Source organism: Poecile atricapillus, chromosome 9 (assembly GCF_030490865.1).
Source record: "Poecile atricapillus isolate bPoeAtr1 chromosome 9, bPoeAtr1.hap1, whole genome shotgun sequence".
NCBI lineage: Eukaryota > Metazoa > Chordata > Aves > Passeriformes > Paridae > Poecile > Poecile atricapillus.
The window spans coordinates 23090223-23113103 of NC_081257.1; the positions used below are offsets into that span (position 1 = coordinate 23090223).

At 47.6% G+C, this 22881-nt stretch overlaps 1 protein-coding gene across 1 annotated transcript; it reads left to right on the forward strand.

Annotated features, from left to right (window-relative positions):
* Positions 1-4469: 4469 nt before the first annotated feature.
* Positions 4470-21642, forward strand: ARL8B (ADP ribosylation factor like GTPase 8B). The gene is made up of 7 exons (XM_058844715.1): positions 4470-4823; positions 13248-13328; positions 13924-13997; positions 14396-14489; positions 15089-15156; positions 15387-15457; positions 16853-21642. Exons 1-7 carry the CDS (start codon positions 4701-4703, stop codon positions 16900-16902), a joined length of 561 nt encoding a protein of 186 aa, XP_058700698.1. The 5' UTR covers positions 4470-4700; the 3' UTR covers positions 16903-21642.
* The last annotated feature ends 1239 nt before the right edge of the window (positions 21643-22881 follow it).

The window sequence follows — 22881 nt, forward strand, 5'->3', positions numbered from 1 at the left end:
CGTGGGCCTGGCTTTTGTGCAGGGGGCTCTGCAAGTGCCAAGGTCACTGCTAATAAATCTGACTGGAGGACTGGAGGACCAGGAGAATTTTATTCAACTTACTGCTAACAGCAGGCTCCTTTTTAACTATCTTCTTTTTTTTTTTTCCTTGCTCCCTTCTGCTGATTCATGCTCCTGCTTCTTCGGCACTGGGAGATGCCAGCATTCCTAAAGGTCATCACTTGCATGCAGCAGCTCATGCTGGGGAGTGTTTGCCAGCACCTACGAAATCGAAATGCTGAAGCGACTGCCATCATTTATATTTTCCCTGGCAGTGACAGACAGTTGCACAGCTTGCCAGCCGCCAAGCTGCCACGTTTCCAGCTTGGAGACGCTACTCCAAGGTGAAGGAGGTGCATGAGAAGTGATGCCTCCCAATGAACCCGATACCAGGTCACCTTGAGATGAGGATTCTCACCTGGGCTCCCCTGCAGGCAGCCCTCTTAGAGATATGGAAACCTCAGCGTCCAAGCATGCACCCCTCTGACTTACACCCAATCCATTCTGTCACCCTGTGATCCCGTGACTCTGGGAAATGAGATCCTGCTGCTCACATCAGGTTTCACGCAGGAGTCACGCTGCTGCCTGCCCCGGGTCCCTGGGGAAGCAGGGCTGTGCTGCCCTCACTGCCACCTCCCTCCCCTGCTCTGTCTCTCCGCTGTGGAGAAGACTCGGTGCTTTCCTGGGCTGGAGAAAGAGGCAGGATTTTATGGCATGCTGGCAGCATGCAAACATCTCTGAGAAAATAAGTTATGTTTTAATTTTCATGGTGTGTCTCCCTCTTCATGGCAAAGGGATACTTCTGGTTTAGCTCAAGCACTAACAGCACAACTGACATGTTTTTTTATTCAGGAAAGAAGTGAGGAAGACAGGAATCCTTCCTTTGCCTCCCTGGGTTATTTCCACTGTGGCACTACCAAAAATGCTGTATAAAATGACAGGGAGACTGTTACAGGCTGTGGCAGGTTTAGCAGCCAGTTATTTAATGTCCATTTCTTTAGAGGTGACCACTAATCTTACCCTTTCCTTTAAGAGCCTGTAACATAAGAAGACACATATCTTGTATCTGCTATCAGCTGCCTCTGTTTCTTTTGATATTATTTTAAGTGAGCCTTGCAAGAGCAGCGTTGAGAAGAGACCCCAGCTGCCTGCTGACACTGTGGAGCAAGGCTCCCGTTTGTCCTCACAGTCCTCAGATTCCCCAGATCCAAGAGCTTCTCCCTCCCTCGGCAAGGGAGGATGCTGACCTGGGAGGCACCCACAGCCTCTAAGACATTTTACCAATACCCAGCTGAATCCCTGCTAGAAAATCAGCATCCAGACGAACTGAGGGCACTAACAGGGCATGTGTGTTTGCCTCCTTAGAGCACAGGTTGTGAGCATGCAGGAAAGCAGAATCTCAGAGCAATATTGCCACTATTTTTTGGCTGCGGCTCCTTGCTCGGCAGCAGGGGAGGTGCCACACAGCAGGCATCTGTAACTCATCAAATCAATTAGTTCCTTTGTCTGCGGGAGGAGTCGTTAGCCAAAGACAAATTAAAGGAACGTCCAGTAAGATATTCTATTCTGAGAGGAGCTGTCCTATTTTCTCATACTAATGACAGGCTCCGAAACCTGTGCACAACTTAGCTCGTTATTAGAACTAATTGGTGCCAGGCATTCCACCCTCTCTGATAGGGCTAACCATGGGGATGAAATTTTCTGAGTTAATGAACCAGAGAATGGATTAAGACCTTTCAAAGTGCAGTTCATATCTCAGTTTAATTGGAAGGAGTATATTAGTTGGCTTTTTTTACAGCTACAAAGGAAAGCCGTGTTTTGGGGTGGAAAAGCAATGCACAAATGCTTTCCCTGCCACTGGGGAGCTGGGAATTTCTAATTCCTAATTTGAATTTTCTAATTTCAGTGTGGCAGTGCCTTCCCCAGCACTGTGAGCCTGAGGAGGGATGGAAATGGGCTTTATTCTGTGTGAGCAGCACTCGCTATTCCTCCTGCGCAGGGTCCTGTGAGCAGAGAGCAATTTTTAGTGCTGGTCTCCCCACACCAGGGAGCTGCTGCAGCCCAAGGGCTGAGCTGGGCATGGTTCATCCTCCTGATGGAGATCCACGTCCCCCAGACCCTCATGCCCCAGAGCACACTTTGGTGTTTTTATACCCATCCCATTTAATGTTTTTTATGCTGTTCTGAAGAGTAGATTTGTGACACCCTTTTTTTCTGGCTCAGTAATTTTTTTTATTTTTTATTTTTCTGTGTGATTGAGAACTTTTTCTTCTGCCAGAAGTGGAAAAGCAGAATCCTTTTAGGAGTCCCACACACAGCATGTAAGCTGTGGTCCATATCCAGGCAGCCCAATCCATTCTTCATGCATTTTCATAGGCCTTTAATATTTGTAAAATTGCAGTCATTGCAGCCAGGTGCAGAACTGTAACTCTTTTCCAACCAATTGGCAACCAACAAATCCTGCTTAACATCCATTAATAGCCCATAATTTGAATCATGAAAGTTTTACTGCAACATCATAAGAAATCCTGAGGAAAAAGGTTGTGCTTCAGGGGAACAGAATGTATTCTTCAGCCATCCTGTAGGTTCCTCGTGATTTCCTGCTGCATTTCCATTTGCTCTTGCCTGGCCTCATGGTGCACAAGCCACTGTGTCACTCCCCAGAGAGCTGGAGCCACAAAATTTATGAATTTGGGCTTACTTTGACTGGGAATTCAAACAACCCCAGTTACAGTGACAAGAACCCTGGTAAATCACCCAAAAATCCATGCAAAATGCATGCTACTCCTTCAACTCCACTTGCAAGTGCTTCCTGCTGGAAACTAGTGACCTCAACTAAGTTGTGATAAATGCACCTAATGGAGCAATTTGGTCAGTGTTATCTACTTATAGTTTATTTTGCTCAAGTGGAAAGTCAGTTTATCAAAGTCCATGCAAAAGACAGGAACTCTGGAGAACATCTGGTTATGTGAGGGTAACTGGGAATAACGAGGTGAAGTGCTCTGTCCCTTTGGATTTGGAAGTTCTATGAGCACGCACAAGGTTTCATATGTCACTTGCTTAAAACGTACTTGGGCTAACTGGAAATATTACAGTGGGTGTTTTTTAATCCTTATTCTTCTGCAAGCTGGAATTGGATTTGTGGGTGGCCCTGAGGGGCCCTCACAGCGGCGCCATGATGGCACCTGAGGGGTGTGGGCTGGCACCCCTTCACCACCTCCCCACCACGGCAGGCAAGGATGGGAGGACACAGACTGGATCAGGGTCAGCTTTGACATCAAGAGGAATTTCTTCATGGAAAGGGTGGTCAGGCGTTGGAAGGGGCTGCCCAGGGTAGAAGTGGAGTCCCCATTCCTGGAGGTGTCTGAGGAACGACTGGACATGGTGACAAAATCTGGGTGACAAGGTGGTCTTGGGTCATAAATTGGACTGAATGACCTTGGGGATCTTTCCCAACCTAATGGAGGCTGTGGTGGAGAGGGCAGGGCAGAGCCTGCTCCATGGCGGCTCAGGGGTGTCACATCCCTTCACCGCACCCAACATGGCGGCTCAGGGGTGTCACACCTCTCCTCACCACACCCAACATGGCGGTTCAGGGGTGTCACACCTCTCCTCACCGCACCCAACATGGCGGTTCAGGGGTGTCGCACCTCTCCTCACCGCACACAACATGGCGGCTCAGGGGTGTCCCACCTCTCCTCACCACACCCAACATGGCGGCTCAGGAGTGTCACATCCCTTCACCGCACCCAACATGGCGGCTCAGGGGTGTCACACCTCTCCTCACCGCACCCAACATGGCGGCTCAGGGGTGTCACATCCCTTCACCACACCCAACATGGCGGCTCAGGGGTGTCACATCCCTTTACCACACCCAACATGGCGGCTCAGGGGTGTCCCACCTCTCCTCACCACACCCAACATGGCGGCTCAGGGGTGTCACATCCCTTCACCACACCCAACATGGCGGCTCAGGGGTGTCACATCCCTTTACCACACCCAACATGGCGGCTCAGGGGTGTCACACCTCTCCTCACCGCACCCAACATGGCGGCTCAGGGGTGTCCCACCTCTCCTCACCGCACCCAACATGGCGGCTCAGGGGTGTCCCACCTCTCCTCACCGCACCCAACATGGCGGCTCAGGGGTGTCGCACCTCTCCTCACCACACCCAACATGGCGGCTCAGGGGTGTCACATCCCTTCACCACACCCAACATGGCGGCTCAGGGGTGTCGCACCTCTCCTCACCACACCCAACATGGCGGCTCAGGGGAGTCACACCTCTCCTCACCACACCCAACATGGCGGCTCAGGGGTGTCACACCTCTCCTCACCGCACCCAACATGGCGGCCCCGCCCCGCCCTCTCCCGCCGCGGGTCCTCCCGCCGCCAGGGGGCGCTGCGGGGCGGGGCGGGGCCGGCCGGGCCGGGTGACCGCGGCGTCACGTGACGGCGGCGGGGGGAGCCGGGCCCGGACGAGCGCGGGTGTCCCGGAGCGGCCGAGAGCAGCGCCCGGCACAGCCCAGCCCGGTACAGCCCGGCATAGCCCGGCACAGCCCGGCCCGCAGCGTCCCGGCCCGCCGGAGCCATCGCCCGGCCCAACCCGCAGCGCCCCCGGCCCGGCCCGCAGCGCCCCCGGCCCGCCCGCCCGCCGCCACCATGCTGGCGCTGCTGTCCCGACTGCTCGACTGGTTCCGCTCGCTCTTCTGGAAGGAGGAGATGGAGCTGACCCTGGTGGGGCTGCAGTACTCGGGCAAGACCACCTTCGTCAACGTCATCGCGGTGAGCGGGGCGGCGGGCGGGGGCCGGCAGCGGCCTGAGCCCGGCCCGGGGCCGCGGGGCTGCAGCGGGGCCGGCGGGCCGGGCCGCGGGGAGCGGCGTGTGGGGAGCCCTCGCTGGCTGGGATGGCTGAGCCCTGGCGGCTGCCCTGCCTCCCTGCGCCTCTCTGTGCTGGTGGGACCCGCGGGGACGCTGATCCCACAGCGGGGCACGGCCCCACAGCGGGCTCTGAAGGCGCCTTTCAGTCGGGGTGTCGGGGCGGCGGGGCTCGTGTTAGCAGATGTGGAGATAACATTGTGTGTCTTCAGCTGCCGCTTCCCTTCGACTGTTTTTCGGTAGTCCTAAATCATTTAAGTGTCAGCACCCACTCACGGTTCTCCTCTCAAATATTTGCTTATCGGTTGCCGAAACCCACATCAAATAATCTCCTTTCTCTTAAGGTACAACTTACCTAAGAAGTGCAGCTCACAAGCACAAGCCCATCAGCAGCAAACTGCTGCACTCGGGCCTGCTGATCTGGTGATGTGCCTGGAGCAGGTAAAGGAAGGGTGTGGGAATACTCCTACACGAAGCTTTTCCATTGTTGAATGAGATAAAGAGTGGCTTTGCCTAAATGGCGTGTTCAGCTTCATCAGTGTCCTGCTCTGCTGATGTATGTGGTGGAAAACATTCCAGGAGACAAGCTGGACTTTGGGAGCTCCTGAAATGGGCAGCCAGGTTTTTCAGGGAGCGTGAGTGACTTGAGTGCTGTGCACCTAGAATGAGAAGGCTGGTGTCTCCAGCTTTAGAGTGAGCATACCTTCAGCTTGTCTTTCGGTTTTTGAGGCTGCGTCCTTAACCACATGGAATAGTTGTGAGAATGTATTTATTTAAGTGCCAGTTGAATGAGTTACTGGCTGGGAAAAGGGCTTTTGTTCTCTTGCAGTTATGCATCATCCTTGCACACTGACAAACACCCTGGCAAAACATAACCAAGCCCCTGTGTAGCTCAGGTGTGAGCACTCAATGGGCTTCCTGATAATCATGGAAAATGGGTTACTTCATGAAAGGTAACTTCTCTGACTAGTTGTCAGTTGAAAGTTGCTGGAGTAACCCAGGAATGCCATGAGCCTTTTCTTGCACACTCTGCCTATACATCTGGGCTTGGATTTGTAGAACTGGAGGTCTGAGATTGTTGAACAGCCTCAATCTGTGGCTGCTGAACTGATACTGCTTGGAGTGTTTCTGCAGCTGGGAGCTCTCTGCAGGCTTTTCATCCTCTGGAGTCCTCCTGGTGATGGCACTTGACAAAAAAATGCATCTGTATAGCAGCAGCAGCAGCACATGTTTTGGGAGTTACCTGTGAAGCTCACTGCAGGTATGTGCAGCAGTCAGAGCTGTAGGAGCTGCACATCAGTTGAGTCCATCTAAGTTTTCTCCAGTGGGAGAAGTTTCCCTAAGTAAAGCTGGAGTCTGTTTCCAGCCTCCTCTGCGGGGGTTGAATCTTGCAAGGTTTCAACCACATGTTAGGATCACACCCAGGCATTTATCTGAGTGAGTGCCATTCAAAGAGCCTTGCAAAACCCCGGGAAGGAGGAAGCTGTTGAGCGTGCTGACACAGCCTCCGTAGCTGGTTTAGTTTGGAAGCATCAGGTCACATTTCTGAAATTTTTAATTAGGAAATCTAGTGAGTCTTTACACAAAAAAAACATAGGGAGGGGGTTTGCTCAGGTTTGTATTATTGGTTTAAACAAAATAATAACATAAGCTTCAGTTACCAGTGCAAAATCTCTTTTTAGAGAAGCGCAGTCCATGGCATGCAGAGCTGATTTCTTATTTGCTTCCTTGACTGACTTTAGTTCAGAGCCTGCATTTGGGAATGAGTGCAGGAAAAGAACAACGGCTCTCTGCAGGCCAGTTAATGGTTTGGGTGGATGGGACTGTTGGGATTCCTCAAAACTGAAATGAAAGGAATGACACAGCAAGATGTCCTGTAGGATAGCTCTAAAAGCTGGAGTGCACACCAGGAACTTGGTGTGGCTTAGAAGGTTGTGTGCTGCTTAACAAAGGGCTGTGGCCAGTCTCGACAACAGTGAGTTTAATCCAATATAAATCTCTAATGTAATCTCTAGCCATCAAGTCAGGAACTAGAGGGAAAACTCAACTAGTCACACAGGGAAGCTTGGTACAAGGCCTGACTGCTGCTGAAGTGGACAGGCCACGAGAGGCAGACAGTCCAGTTCTAGAATAATCCTCTTCTAGATTGGTAGCGGGTTTTGACCACGTTTATTCCTCCAGTGTAAACAAACACTTGATTTGTAATCAGACTAAACAAGGGCCTGGAGAGTCAGAGGACAAGAGGGAATGGCTTTGAACTGAGAGATGTAGAGGTTAGATTAGATATTAGGGATAAATCCTTCCCTGTGGGGGTGGTGAGGCCCTGGCACAGGTGCTCAGAGAAGCTGTGGCTGCCCCATCCCTGGAAGTGTCCAAGGCAGCTTGGACAGGGCTTGGAGCAGCCTGGGACAGTGGAAGGTGTCCCTGCCTATAACAGGAGGTGGCACTGGATGGTCTTGAATGCCCCTTCCAACCCAAACCCTCCTGTGATCGCTTTCATTAGAAGGTTTAAAACCCAACGTTAGCAGTGAAATCTCGTTAGAGCTGGATTCAGCTAATGCAGCTTCTGCTTTTCTAAGGCTCTGCATTAGTCACTGTCTCTAATTAGATATTAAGCATAAGTTTTCCATGTGCATGAGTAAACTTGCTCACAAGGGAGGATATCATTTCTTCCTGGTCCTAATTTCCCTAATGTGGATGGCCTGTGGCTCTTATTCAGAGAAACTGCATGTCATCCCAGGATCGCATCTGGAGCTGTCACCTCCTGATCCTAGCCCTGGAAATGCCCATTATTTACAGACTCTGCAGGATCCTGTGCTGTTTGCAGCTTGTGGCCATTCCTGGCCTTCCCTCAGGCTGGCAGCTGGAGCTGGGAGCCGTGGCCGTGCTGCTGTGGGGAGCAGGAGAGGCGAGGGGGCTGCTCCGGCCGCATGACGCAACTGAAACACGACTCAAGTAAACTGAGCCTGCTCCCGGCCCCGCAGGTGCTGCTGGAGAATGGGGCACTCCTGCAGCCTCAGCCTGTCTCGTGGAACAGTGGCATGTCCTGGGCTTTCTGTTCAAGTTTTGCTTCGTTCCTGGTAGGTTGATCCTTGATCCAGGTGTTTGGCACTGCAACACTGAAGCTCATTAGCCTGACAGCCAGCAGACTTCTGGAGTGGGAGGAAGTTGGACTTTTCTGATACAGTTACCAGGTTCAAGAGCTAAACTCAACTTGTTTGTGGAGAAAGGGTAAATAAGGTCCCTTTTTAGGATTTGTGTCAGAGCCTGAATTAGTTTGTTTGGGTTTTTTAACTTTGGACTATCTGGCAAGTGTTGGAGTGAGACTGTGGTTTCTAGGGAGAGGCAATTCCTGAAGTGCCCCTCAACAACAGATTCGTTTGGCCAGCTGGGAGCTGCAACTTCCTTCTGTTCTTGTGACTGTTATAAGTAACTTTGACTTGAAGAAGCCACACCACAGAAGTGCAGGAAAATATTGCTCTAAAGAGCTCCAGTGCTGTTTTAATGCCTTTTGAACCACCCAAGTAGGCCATAAATCCCGAGTGTTGTCACTTCATATGTGGCTAAGGGAGAAGGGTGATAAAATCTGAAGTGTTTCTTAATGGCAGAAGTCTCTTGAAATGCATTGCATCAGTTCATTAGCTAATAAGGCTCTTAGGAGGTGACTTGGACCCTTTCATTGCTTGCTGTACCCTAGGTGGGCTAAAGCAGGTGACTGAAATCAGAATCTGCTTTTTCCATCTTGGTCCTGAGTTCCTGTAGAGAACTTTGTAAGCAATGGCAGAGCTTTAAGTGGTAAAATCTGGATAAGGACACTTTCTTCACTATCAGAAAGATGAAATGTCCTGAGCTCTTGCATGACTGACTTCTAGACAGACATATGCCTTCTTTATGGTACATATTTGCTAAGCAGTTCATGTCCTTTTAAATATTCAATTAAAGTCAGGGCTGGGGAAATAAAAATGCCTTTCCTCGTCACATACCACTGTTTTGGTTTCTGCAGGAATCATTCCTGGTAGTGTTGTTGGGATGCATTCCAGGGATTGAAGCTTCTAATCTGGAGTTCAGGCTTCTGATCATGATCACAAGTAGCTGGAACACTGAAGTATTTCCTAAAGAAGGAGGCTGGACTACAGAAAGTTGATTTGTCCATTTATGATGCATTACTTGGTTGAGGCTATGAGTGTTGCAGAGGAGGCTTAGTGTAGGGGTAGCTTGATATAATGCTAAAATTGCACTGCTTTTTAAATATTTTTTTTAAGAAGACATTTTGCAGACATGCAGCATTTTTTCTTAGTGGGAAGAGAAAGAAATTTTTAGAGATGAGCAGCTGGGTTTGATATAATACTCTGGTTCAGGTGGATTGGGAGTGTCCTGGCTGGATTCCATACTCCAATGGTGTTGTCTCCTAGTTGGTTAAGCTTGTTTGTGATCTCATCTAGCTGGATGAAAAGTATTATGATTAAAGATAAAGCAATCTTTGCTGTGTAATAATGAAGTCTGTATGAAGAAATTGGTACTATAACAGTAGTGAATCACATCAGCTTTATGAGATGCAAACTAAAGGCTGGCCTGACCTTCTCTGATGACACCAAGAATCTTCTTGTGCAGGCTGTGGAATCAAAATCAAGCTGTTTAGGGGGCTGACAGTCTGGTAAGAGTTGTCCCAGGCCAGGCTGGACAAGGCTTGGAGCAGTCTGGTGTAGTGGAAGGTGCTCTGCCCATGGCAGGAGGTGGAACTGGATGGGCTTTGAGGTTCCTCCCAATTAAAACCACTCTACCATTCCATAACTCCCTGGAATTTGAGTTTCTGGCTGTAGCTTATGGTTATGGAGAGACAGATGAAGAAACCCAAATGTGGTTTTGTTTGGTTTATTTTTTTTACTCCAGACAGCTGGAAATGGTAGGTTTAATAAGGTTGTTGTAATATTAGTTAAATTATGAAAGGGATTAAACTTGCATCCTTTGTACACTTCTGGAATGTCAGGGGATTAAACACTTAAGTTTTCCTCTGGGAGATGAACTATACCTGTAGGTGGCTTGTCAGAAATGCTGCAGTCTGTGATTTGGTGCTGCTGCTGATACAAGGTGAGCTGAACCCAAACTGATGGAACAAAGTCCCTTAGTTCAGTCTGGATGCAGTTTCGCTGCTCTGAATAATCCTTATCCAACATAAGTACTCATCTGGGTGAGTGGGTTCATGCTGCACTAAAATCCCATGTTTGGGTTCTCAAGGAGCTTTGAAGGGAGCATCTCCTAAAGCAGAAGGCTGAAGGATTAGTCCTGTGGGTTCTGTGTGCATGTGGCCTCTGAAACTGGCTTTGTTTAGTCTCCCTGTCCCTTATCTCCTACACGGGTTGGAGTTAGCTTTGTTTGGTGACCTTCGGTTTGTGCTGCTGCTGTGTGGTCTGTGTGGCCTCAGGACTGAGGCTTCCATCAGGATCCCTGCTGGAACAGCTCCTGCCCTTCCAGGAGCCCTGCAGGGAGTTCAGGGTCTGCGGTGGGCTGGGCACCAGTGCTGAAAACAGCATTGCTGGGTTTGTCAGCAGCTACTCCTGCTGTCCTTGGTCAGTGTTTGAGCAGTGCTGCTGTGTGTGACAGCAGCCAAAGGCTTCCCATCGGGAATTGGAAAAATTGCTGTGCCTATCAAACTTGTTTTAAAGCTGGGGTTTTAGAAGGAGAAAGAATCTTATTGTGAGCACACAGTGATAGCACCGAGTACTCTGCTCTGGAAGGCTGATTCAAATGAAATGACTGCTGGTAGAAGTATTTTCCTTCGAGTAGCTTTTGCATATGAATACTCTAAGTTGAAGCTGAATTCCTGGCTTTTTTCCTCTGTGGAGGTAGTAAACAAAAGCCCTCTAAATTCTGAGTTTAGAGAACTGTTTCTGGGCCAAGACAGTTGAATGTGGTAGCAGAATCCATCAAAGGAGATCACTGTCTGCTGCTAAAATCCTTTACAATCGTTTTGACCAATTTTTGACCTGTCTTAAAAGAGAAGGTGACTGCCAATAGCCTTCCTTTCCAGTGCACTGCCTGTGAGCAGAGGAACAGCCACACTCACATCAGGGGAAGGTCTTTCAAATGAAGACCTGAGCTGACCCAGATGTTCATGGCAGCTCTGGATTGTCCCTGTGCAAAGCAGAGAACACGCAGCTGAAACTCAAGTGAGTGACTGCACTTTTAAGGTTTTGAGGTTTTTAAGCAAGTCAAAACAAGTTTGGGGATGTGCAGCGTGGGTAGTGAGCACTTGGGAAGGAATAAGATACAGCAGCTTTCCTGAAGATTCTGTACAAGTTTCCTGTGGTGGGTCACAGTAATTTCAACATTACATTAAAGACGTGGCAAATGAAGTGCTGCTCCAATCTGCAGGAATCTGTATCCTAAAAGAGCAGTGGGAGAACATGAAATTGGTACTGAACATGCTGCAATTAGTGGGATGACTGGCACAGTGAGTGCTGCAAGGGAGGGCTGTAAACTCCTCACAGGGAAGGGCAGGGAGTGTTTGGACAGCTTGATGAGGGTCATGATAAGGTTGTTTATGGGGAAAAATCAGGGGAAGGCCAACAGAGCAGATATCCTGGTCGGAATCACTTCTAGACTACCCAGCCCAGGCTGGAGAGGCACCAAAATCCTCCTTAAGCTGCTGGGAGAAGTCTCATCATGGCTAGGCCTTGTTCTCATGGGGGGACCTCAGCTTCCCACATGTCTGCTGGAAATAAACCCAGCAGGGAGGTGATGAGTCCAGGAGGTTCCTGGAACGTGTGTTCCTATTGATAAGAACAGCTCTCGAGAGAGGGATCTGGAAGGATCTGAGTGGGAATAGTTGGCAGCATCTGGGGTAAGGCTCAGCAGCACAGAGATGGAGGCTCAGGGAGTGCTTGGGAGACGCTGGGATAGGAGCTGTGGGTGTGGGGTGTGACTGTGGAGGCAGGAATGTGGAGGCAGGAATGCTGTGGTGCTTGAACAACGTGGCAAGTGACCCTTCAGAGGCAAGAGTGGTTTGAGGAGCTGAACTGAGCTGCCCCAGCCGTGGCAGCACAGCTGACCATCAGCTCTGAGCTGTGCTGATCGCTCTGGCCACAATGGGCAGCTCAGGCCCTGGCATTTTGGGCAGGAATGGGAAGCTCCTGGACTGGCATTCCCATTTGGCACCCACCCTGCTCTTAGAAGGGGTAGAGTGGCTTCTGAAGCCGTCCTGCAGGGTCTGACCCAAGCTCCTTGTGCAGCCCTGGTCCTGCTGGCCACACTGCTCCTCACACAAGCCTGTTTGCTTTCATGGCCACCTGGTCAGGCTTAGCTGCTCCTTGCAGTCAGGCCCTAACTCTGGGGTGGTGTGTCTGCTTCAGAGATCCCAAAAAGCTTTGAACCCACTGGAACTTCTCTGGGCAGTGTCAGGAGAGAGGTGCAGACTTTGCTGCTGTGATACCAAATCCTAATTAAACAAATGAATGCTTTGGGATCAACTCTAATTTTTCTCAATGTGCTTGACTGTCTGGTTCTATTACACATAATGGATGTAGTGAGCTTCATAATGGCCACTGTGGCTGATTCACCTTCTGCCAAACAGCCAAGGGAGAAATCCGTAGTAGTGTTGAAAACTCTTGTTCTGGCTACAGGAGATGTTTGGGAACTTGGCTCTCAAACTGCTGCAGATGGAAGTGTTACAGACAGTAAAACATCTGCCACTGGAGAGGCTCTCCAGTGCAGTGCTGTTTGCAGCAGATCTGTCCCAGCTGGGGGTGATGCAGAATGTCTGCTGGAAGTGGGCTGGGATTCTCTGGAGCTGCGTTTGCACTGCTGGACACGCTGGACGCTGCGGCCTGGCAGGGAGCTGACCCATCAGGTCCTTCCACTTCACAGCCTTCAGCGCTCCTCAGGGAGTCACCCTGTGGGCTGGAGTGGTTTATTACTGCTGCTGCTGGCCAGAGAGCAGCTTGCATCAGAGGGAACCCTTCTGGATATTTCCGGCTCCCAGGTAACTGGGAGATCCCGGCATGCAGGCCTTGGCTCCAGCAGAAGTAGGTGAATGGTTCTTTTCCTGCCCTTGCTCTGGCTGTCCAGCTGTTAAGCTGTGCAAAGCACTTTCCCAGGTGACTTTTCTCCCCTGGCTGCCTCAAGGCTTGAAAAACGATTTCAGTGCTTGTAAGAAATGAGGTGTCCAACTTCACACGAGCTCCAGTACACATGGATTTAACACCCATGACTTCTTGGCTGTAAAACCTTCAGCTGGAAGGCAAATGGTTAGAAAAAGCTTATGATATTTTACTATGTAAACCACCGGTGTCAGATAAGCACTAAATTTAGCTTTCTCTCCTTTTTTTTTCCCAGTCAGGTCAATTCAGTGAAGATATGATTCCTACTGTGGGCTTCAACATGAGGAAAGTTACAAAGGGTAATGTTACAATAAAGGTATGTTGCCATTGTTGACTGTTTTCTTTAGCTTCTAGTTTGAAATTCACGTGTTTGCTCTGTTTTGCTTCCAGCCTTGAGGCAAATATAGAAAACTGAAGAGGCTCAGCTAAATCTGTTGAGTAGTTTAAGGAGACATTTATGTTTATTTATGGAGTTTCTGAAATGAGAATCTGTGTGTGATTCCCAGGTTCATGGACTAGTTAAAGCACTGTTTTGATAATGCTGTCTGGCTTCAATCTGAGTGTTTGAGGCCCAGGGATGCTGCTTTCCTGCTCATCAGGTTGTTTTACTGAAGGTTTACATCAAAAGCAAAGCTTTAAGTGAATACATTGTATTTTCTTGTGTACCTCAGTGTGTAACTTTATACACAGGATGTTCTTGCCTCTGGTGTGAGATGCTCCAGTTTACATCTCCTGCTGTTGGGCCCTAAGCTCTGAGCAGCTGTGCAAGGGATTATTCCTGTTTTAACATGGGAGACGTCAAGCAGCTGCTTAAGGAGAAAGGAAAAACTGTTGTGATTTCTTGTCTTATCTTTGCCTGACATGTTTAAACACAGTGCATGGCTAAATTGTCTTTCTCCCCTTGCCTTAAGATTTGGGATATAGGAGGGCAGCCCCGATTCCGAAGCATGTGGGAGCGATATTGCAGAGGAGTTAATGCTATTGTGTAAGTGTCCTTCCTTCAGCTCTGCTTCCTTCACATGTGCTTCTCTTCTCTGGGAGCCTTCCTAACACTGCATGCCTGACTCTGTAATTCTCCTTGTGATTCTGAACCTGCACTGCAACCACACTGACCTTTTTCACCCTTAAGTTCAGGGCTCAGGATGGGTTATTTTATCAGTGTCTGATCTGGAGTACTAACTCCTCCCTGTCTGAACTGGGTGGCAGTGCTAACTCAAAGCATCATCCTTCTACTCTGCTCTTGGAGAATTCTTTTCAAAAGAACTAAATTCTTTGCTCAGAAGTCCTAGCTTTGTTGAAAGCCTTGTTGAATGTGCTCAAGGAAAGAGTGATGTTTCTGCAGGAGCTCAGTGTCACTGACCTAACCTGAAATTCTCTTTAAAGCTACATGGTAGATGCTGCAGATCGTGAAAAAATAGAAGCCTCTCGAAATGAGCTGCACAACCTTCTAGATAAGCCCCAGTTACAAGGAATCCCCGTAAGTAACATCACCTTAAACACCATTAAATGTCTCTGAGGAATGTGCATCACTCAAGCAACTCTGAAGTCTGCCTTGAACTCTGAATTGTAAGGCCCAACCTTACTGGTCAGTGAAAGCATGAACAATATCTGCCCCTGGTGCCATAAGCCAGGTTTTGACCTTCAGTGGTCTTATTTCATACAGTGCTCACAAAACATAATAAATACAATTGAAACAGTAGTTCAGAGCATTCCACAGGATGAGTTTGTGCTATTGACTAAAGGTTAACCACAGTGTAGTACAGAAGTGTAGAGTAATTTCGGGGGATCTCAGATGAGTGTGCTGCTTGTGTTCTCAGATTTTTCAGCTGACATATTCCCTTGCTTGCTCTTGGCACAGAACAGTTTATTTGTACCCCCTCTTTGGCTGTGACTAGGTCAGTCTTTCTTGATCTGGTTTAACAGTGAATATCTCGTTCCATTAGATTTAATAGGCAGATGCAGACTGCTCATAAGACTCCCTTGAAGTTTGTTGGGTTTCTGGTTTTGGTTGGGGTTTTTTTTCTGTTTGGGTTTTTTTTAAGCAAAGCCACAACCATTTCCTTCTCTGGATTTCAGGTTCTAGTACTTGGAAATAAGAGAGACCTTCCTAATGCTTTGGATGAGAAACAGCTAATTGAAAAGATGTAAGTCTAACCCTTGCTAAGAAACATTTCTCTTACTCAATAAATTCATGTACAGAGGACTGTTATTAGATCAGGAAGCTCACATTTATGAGTGGAAAACCCAGCAACAGCAGGTAACTGAATATTGTACAGAACAAGTTGTGTGGGGAAGGGGAAGAGGAACAGTTCACATTGTCAGTAAGAGTTCTTGTGTCAGTGAAATGTGTGCTGAAATCATCTCTCTTTCCTAGGAACCTTGCTGCTATTCAGGACAGAGAAATCTGCTGCTACTCAATTTCTTGCAAAGAGAAAGATAATATAGGTAACTATTCACCCAAAACACTGAGAATTATGAAGTGCTGTCAGAGGATGGATTGGGGGGATTGTAACTTCTTAAACACAAACTTCCTGTCTTCAGGAAACCAGGAACAAATCAAAGACCAAAGCACAAGTGCACTGGTTAAATTCAGCGTAACTCCTGATGGTGGTGAGGAAGCCTGACTGGTGTTAAAGTTTAGGGGTTGTAGTTACCAAAGGATGCCAGTCCCTGTGAAATCTCCTTTCTTCAGTCAGTTTGCAGGAAAGAGCTGACCAGTCCATTAACTTGGCCTACATGATTTTATACTTCTGTCAAGGGCTCTCACCTCTGCCTCACTTGGTGAGGATGCCAAGTACTTGCAGCAAGTTTTTCCTCAAGTCATTCCCTTGAAATAATCACCTTCCCTTGCTGTGTTATCAGAGCAGTTTGTGTTGTGGCATCTGCCAGTCCCCGTTCCCTGCAGGCAAACAGTGCCTTTTTCTGGCACAGACATCAAATGCTGTAGAACTTGTGGAGTTCAAAGCAGAAACCATGTCCTGTGTAATTTCTGGTATTTGCCATAAGCTTTATGAGTAAACTGAGTCATCTCAGCTGAGTAAAAACAGAATTTAACAGCACTTTCCAACCTTTTCCTGATGCCTTCCATGGCTGTCATGGGATTGACACTGGTGCATTGCCAGGGTAACGGGAGTTTGCCGATGAAGAAACTTCAGGGTGATGCTCCCAGGAGAAGCTCTAAAGGACACCAGGATGTCTTTATAGAAAAAAAAAAAGCTTCTTTCTAGGAAAACTGAACAGTCTGTGTAACAGTTGTTGCTTCCAAGAAGCCCCTGTCACCTTAGCATCAGTTAAAGGTTCAGACATGATGGATGCAAGCAGAGACTCCTTTCTGTGGAGATCCACACAATGCTCCCAGCTCAGCTGAGCATCAGTGAGGTTGTGGGGAGGGGAGCCAGGGCCTTTCCCTTCCTTAGCAGAGTCTCTTCAGGCAGGGAGGAGCACGATGCCTTGTACCACAGGGCTAAACCAGCTTTGTTCTCATTAGGGGAGGAGCTGCAGACTGCCTGAATAGAGCAGTGCTGATCTAAAACTAATTATGGGAGCCATAGTGAAATGTCCTATGAAGGAATATATTTTTGCTAGAGATGGACAGAACTGAGGAGCCAGGATGTGTGGGGCAGTGCCTGTCATTGTGCCATCAAAGGATGCTGGGCAGTTACAGGATCAAAGCATGGGCAGCAAGCATCCTAAAACATTCTGTTCATCTGCCCTGGGCCATCCTCTAGAGAAGGGCTTGGATATTCCTGTCCTGTGTTTGGGACACTGGAATACCAAAGCCTTGCCACTTGTACCAACACAGACACTTGCATGTGGAACTTCTTTTCTCTCTCCCTGTAGATATCACGCTTCAGTGGCTTATTCAGCATTCAAAATCTAGAAGAAGCTGAAGTCTTCCTGGAATCTCCAGTACCAGTTGGCCATAATCTCAATTGTCCACTTCCCTCCATAATGAGATACTACCCAAAAATCCTGTATCAAGAATCTGCCTTTCACGGTTCATTTCTCATGTGCACTGCTGAAGACTTGTATTCCTATTCTGTCACGAAACAACTAGAGTTGTCATGATAAAGTCAGCACAAATATTTATTTTACAACCATCTGTGGTGGGAGGGCTGTGGGGGGGCTTTTTAAAAGAATATCTCTACCATGTTAACTACGATGGTACACTCTGTTCTGGTTTTTCAGGGCCAGGTTTTTATATGATTTTCAGCAAGTGTTTTATTTCTAGTGTTTAGTGGCTTGAAGATGCTGATGCTTGACAGCATTAAGATTCTGTAAGATGCCACATACAGTAGTTAGAAAACATTTAAGCGTGAGTTGTGGGATACTGATTGGTCTCACAAATGCATGTGATGTGTGTACGTAAGCAGAGAAATGGAAACTGTTTGCAGAGGGGAGCACAAGGCATAGATCAGCATCACTAATCTACAGCTGAGATCCCGTCACTTGAAAAAGAAAACTCTCTTGGTGAATTAGGAAAGTCATCTGGTTCAAATCATTCTGTTGCTTCTGTTTAACGTTTATGTGGGGGATGGGAATGGACTGTTCTGTCAAACTTTCAAAAATTGGAGTATTCCAGCATGAAAACAAATCACTAGGAACATCAGGCTTCGTTCAAATACATTTTTCTATCTCCAGATACTCGTGGTCTCTCTCTGAAACCAGAACACGCATTCTGAGCAGCTGCATGACACCCGATTTACTGATGCTCTTGTATCGAGGCAGTTGTTGACCTTTAGCACAATCTGTGTGTAACTGTCAGTGTCTCTCCTGCTCCTGCAATGGCTGGGCACAGTTTCACCTGGTGCTACGGAATACCTGGGCTATTGTGACAACTCTAGACCCGCCTGCTTTCTCCATGTAACCATGTGCAAAGCCTGTCAGATGCAATGAAATGTTTTGCTGTGTCAAAGCACAAGAGAGCCAATGAATTGATCCTGTCTCTTGACTAGCTCCTGCAGCTTAGGGAAGTGTGTATAAACTCAAGATTATAATGTTTCCGTAGCTCTACTTTCTCAGTGACTTCAGCCTATTTAAAGGGACAGCTTTGTTAAGACTGGTTTGTTCATCCAGCAGTGTCAGTGTAGCTACTCGTGTGTGCAGATCCATGGTGCAGCTGCTTGTGTTGCCTCACACTGTGTGTGATTCCTCACCTCCATGTGGTTTGCATCCCCTGGGAGCCTCGGGCTGGGAGCAGCGTTCAGCGCCCTCGGTTCTGACAAGCCAGTGTTAATGCAGACTGCCATGGCCTTACTGTCGTGTCCCAGCTCTGGCACTGCTGCACAGACACTACACGCTGCCTGCCTTCAGTCTGAAGTTGCATTTTAACTTTTTGTCCCCTTTCAGTTCTCTGAAGCATGATTGCAATTAATCCATACTCTGGTGCTGTAGAGGAGAGGGTGTATTAACTTGCTACTGTAGTCCTGAGTTCACCAGAACTGCTACAGTTACTTTTATTTAGCAAATTTGCTTGTGCCTATAATAAGGAAACTAAACTAGAATGTGTGAATCTTTGTGGGGGACCAGGTCACTGTTTAGTTAACTGGCCTATAGCTAAACTTGATGTGTTTGGTGTTTATCTACTTCACTGCTTTCAGCGTTTATGGCATCCAAACACTACCAATGTTAACCTGTGCATTACTCTCTGCATGTGAACAACTTATACAATTACTGAACTTTGTAAATACGTGAATTTTTTTATTTAGGTGGATGCATATGTTGGTTTACTGCTCTTCAGCTTTATTCAATAAACTTATGTTTTGAGGGTTGTATTGACACTTAACTGCCTGACTTGAGTTGATGTGGCTGAACTCAAAATGGAATACCACAATGGGATGTCTGTCTCCTCTGCCAAAGATTACAGTGGGGGAAGAAGGACTGGTAAATACTGAGCTGATTCCTATTCTGTGGTTCAACTATTCCAGTGAAATGCTCCCAAAACTACCTTTGAGGCCTGGGGCTTGCTCACCTTACCTGAGCAAGCTCAGATAGTCAGTCTGAGCAGATTTCAGGGCTTTTTTATGTGTGTGAAAAGCACTGGTCAGCTGCAGGGTCTGAAGCAGGGGCAGCCTTCTGGAGCTGTTTTCAGGAGAGAAATGCATGTGTCTGCAAGCTTGGTTCTTGTGTGGAGCCTAGAGTAAAACCTTTGTTTTTCTAGCACAAGTGTCAGATCTTGCAGTGCCTGATCATTTACTGCCAATTAAAGCAGAAAGGTTCTTATCTTAGTGGAAAGCGAGGCTTTTGTTGACTAAGGTCTTGAACAAAATCTTTGCCATGATTTTAATCCAAAGTTTCACTGACTGTTCTTCCCAAAGGTTTCTGCTGTATTAATTTCTCTTAGGACACTGATTAATTTATAGGACTGTCTGTCAGCATCTTCCAATTAATGGTAAGAAATTGGATGTCTTGTTTCAGCCTTGTCTCCCTGTGAGCTTTCAAACTTGCTGAGCTGTATCAGGTTAGTTTTTAGTCCTCAGTGCAGGTCTTTGAGCATCCTTCACGTGTAACTCAGCTGGTGGGAAGGACTAGTGAACTGTTAAAGATTGTGTGCATATTTCTTTGGGAGTTTCCTGCATGCAGAACAAGCTCCCTGTAGTTCATAGTCAAAGTAAAATGTCTCTAGACACAAATCTGAAAACAGTGTTAGTGCACTAAGCCTTGTCAGCCAGGTTGGTGTGATATTAGTACCAATTATTCAGTAAATCAGCTGTGGTATGAAGTGGCCCACAGCTCTTTGCTTGATGTGGTATTTCAGTACCAGTTTCTAGGTGTAAATAGCAGGGAGAGACAGAGGTGTAACAGCAGAGACACCCTGTAACACGTGTGTGCTCTAAAAGGTACATTTGCAATACCCCCCAGAATGCCCCCAGCTGGGTTTCACAGCTCTCTGGTACTGCTCTGCCACATGCCCTCAGTTACTCCTGTGGCAGGAAGGAGACCTCAGAGTGGCTGTTGGATTCCACTGCACAGGGTTACACTTATTCTGTTTCTGGGCTTGAGTAACTTGCCAGGTACCTTTCCTTTGAAACTAGAGTAGTGGAGGAAGTGTTTCCTTCTCAACACCTTTTCAGCCTTGGACTGAAAACAATACTCATCTGGCATATTATGTCCGAGGTTAAATCTTTTCTGGCCTAATACAGGTGTGGAGTTCAGGCATTAGCAGTGGTGTTTGCTGAACTTGGATGCTGTAGCTGTGTTCTAGAAATGTAATTTCACCATGATTACTTGTCTCAGGCTCTGCAGTGAGCATGGGCAGTAAAAAGAGGCTGATTAAATTTCCCATTCTCTTCACAAAAGTTGCTTTTGGGGATGCATTTTAGTTTCATAAGTTACTGCATTTGACATCAATGGCCATAGTCCTGAAACTCCTCCGATGCAGGTCTTGGCTGTTGGCATATTAAGAAAAGCAGCTCTTGTGAAAAGGCAGACACTGAGCCTGAGAGAACTCGTGGTGGTGAGTCCCTGGAAGCTGGACAGCAGTCCTGCCTCTGTGACCTGGTGGGTGTGGGCATTGTGTGCTGTCCTGGCCTTTAAATCAGCTCAGTCCCTGGTGGCTCTGTTCTGTGCAGGTGCTGCTGCAGCAGCAGTGATGAGATGAGGAAGGGCTGTGGGAGAGTTTTCCTTGCAGTGTCGCTGTCCTGGTCAGCGTGGATGGAGCTCCTCCAAGTGCAGTTAGAGATCAGGGGAGTTCCCATCACCCAGGGACAGCTGAGGGGCTGGGCAGCTGCACAGAGCAGCTCTGTCCCACCACATGGCAACAGGAAAGCTGCACAAATGTGGAGCTGTGCCATGATCTGTGGAACCAATCGTCCAGTTTCTCAATGATTTATGTCTTCTCTTTGCACCTTGATGGAAACAGGTTGGAAAGATTTTGGGTGCTGATATCAAACTGCATAATCTTCACTTTCTGGTAGAAGTAAAGGCCAAAGAAAATGCCTTAAACAGTCTCTCTGTTGAATCTCAGAACGTTGTGCAGGGATCTGTAATAAGCTGAGGTATGGCTTAGCAGGATTATCAAGCTTTTAACTTCCCTGAGGTTTCCTTTGTCGTGGCCGTGGCTGTGCAATGGCACGTCCTGGTTTGCTTTGTGCAGGAACTGTGCTCCCCCAGCATGCCCAGCACTGCTCCCCTGCCTTGCTCCTGCACTGACCCTGACGAGTGTGGATCCCAAAAAGGGGTGGAGAGCAGCATATTCAGCTGTTTCTAAGCTGACACGGCCAGTGAATCACGTTAAAGGAGAAGCAATGTGTGAGTGCCTGAGCTTCAGGGCTTTAGTTCCCAAAACGTGAGTGCAGAACAACTTGTCTCACCAGACCATGACCCTTCAGAGAGTGCTCTGCTGCTTTAGGGCTGCAGCTGCTGGATGTTCCCGTGTGTCTTGGTGAAACAGAAGGGTTTTCTCATGGCAAACACGGAATGGCACTCAGAGGGGCTTTGCACATGCTCTTTAAAAGGAGAAGTGAAATACTTGATGTTTTTATTTCCCTCCCAGTGGAAGGTGGGTAAGTAGACCTTTGTGCCAGGATTAGTGCCTTTTAATTATGACATGACAGGTTTTATTCTGTTAAAGGCAACATCTATCATTGTGATAATTTTGAAGTGCTTCAATAAAGTGTTGTTGAAAACCACTTTTTTGCATATTCATCTGTAGTAGGACAGCTGTTTTTATTATTGTTAGAAATATCTAAGAGCCCTCATTACCTAATTGTGGGAAACGTTTGGGTATCTTTACCTACATAACTTCATCTGGAGAGTGACTGTAAACATTGTGCTCAGTACAGGCAATTTTGAGAGGCCAGGCTCTGAAATTCCCATTTCTGATTATTTTTGTTCTGGTACTGGAAGCATTAGTTGGTTTCATTTGTGTTTCTCTCTGAAAAGACCCATTGGGTTGAATATATTATTCAACAAACAGCAAATATGTCAGTAGTGGAAGAAAAAGTTGTTTTGGTGTGTGAAATTTAAAGCTAAACTTGATTCTCACAAGAGTCTCATGAGTAAGTAAACTATTAAGGTGCTTTTGTGTAATTGTGTTAACTTGGGGTGTGGATACTTCTCTTTGCAACAAGAAGGAATTTTCCTCTTTTTAGAATCAGTAATGAATTCCCTTCTTGATTTGAGTAACATTTAAAAGATCCATGAATTCTGCAGACTGAGGAAGGGAACTGAAAGATTGTGGCTAGAGGATTTTGTCCAATGTCAGCATCCAGAAGTCTGGATGGACCACTGAGTTGTGATACTTGGTTTGGATTTATTCATTCTACAGTTTCTGTTACAATAATTGGAAAACAAAGATCTGAACTACTCTAAAATACAAGCTGAAGACGGATTATTGTCTGGTTGTCTGTGCATAAGTCCTTTATTTATTTTTTTTTCCGTGTAGGCATTTTTCATATTTTGTCCCATTTCCTTGTAACAAATCAGGCACTTTGGAAAAAAGATGCAGCGCCAGTGTGAAAGGGCAGCTGCGTTCAGTGACAAGTGACCTGTGCACAGCCAGGTCTGGATGCTGTTGAGGTTGCTGGGGTAGCTCAGAGCTGGGTTTCCTCTCTACTTCCCCCAGCTGTGGTTTCTTTCCGTTCCTTTGTTTGTCGTCGAGAGGTTTGGTTTTACATGGAGTGTGTTCACTCTGACATCCACACCTGGCCTTTGTCAGCTCCTCTGTTCCTGCAGCTGTCCCGGAGCCTCCCCTGCTGCGGTCACCTTGCTGTCCACTGTCCGGTCTGGCAGTGGGGCAGGGAACCCCTGTGTCCATCTCCTCTGGCTCCTGGGCCGGAGCGTGCCTTGCCTTCCTTCCTCCCACCGCAATTCCCGGTTCCTGCCCTGCCCGGGTTCCGTGCGTGTTCTGAGGCTCCAGGGCCGGCCCG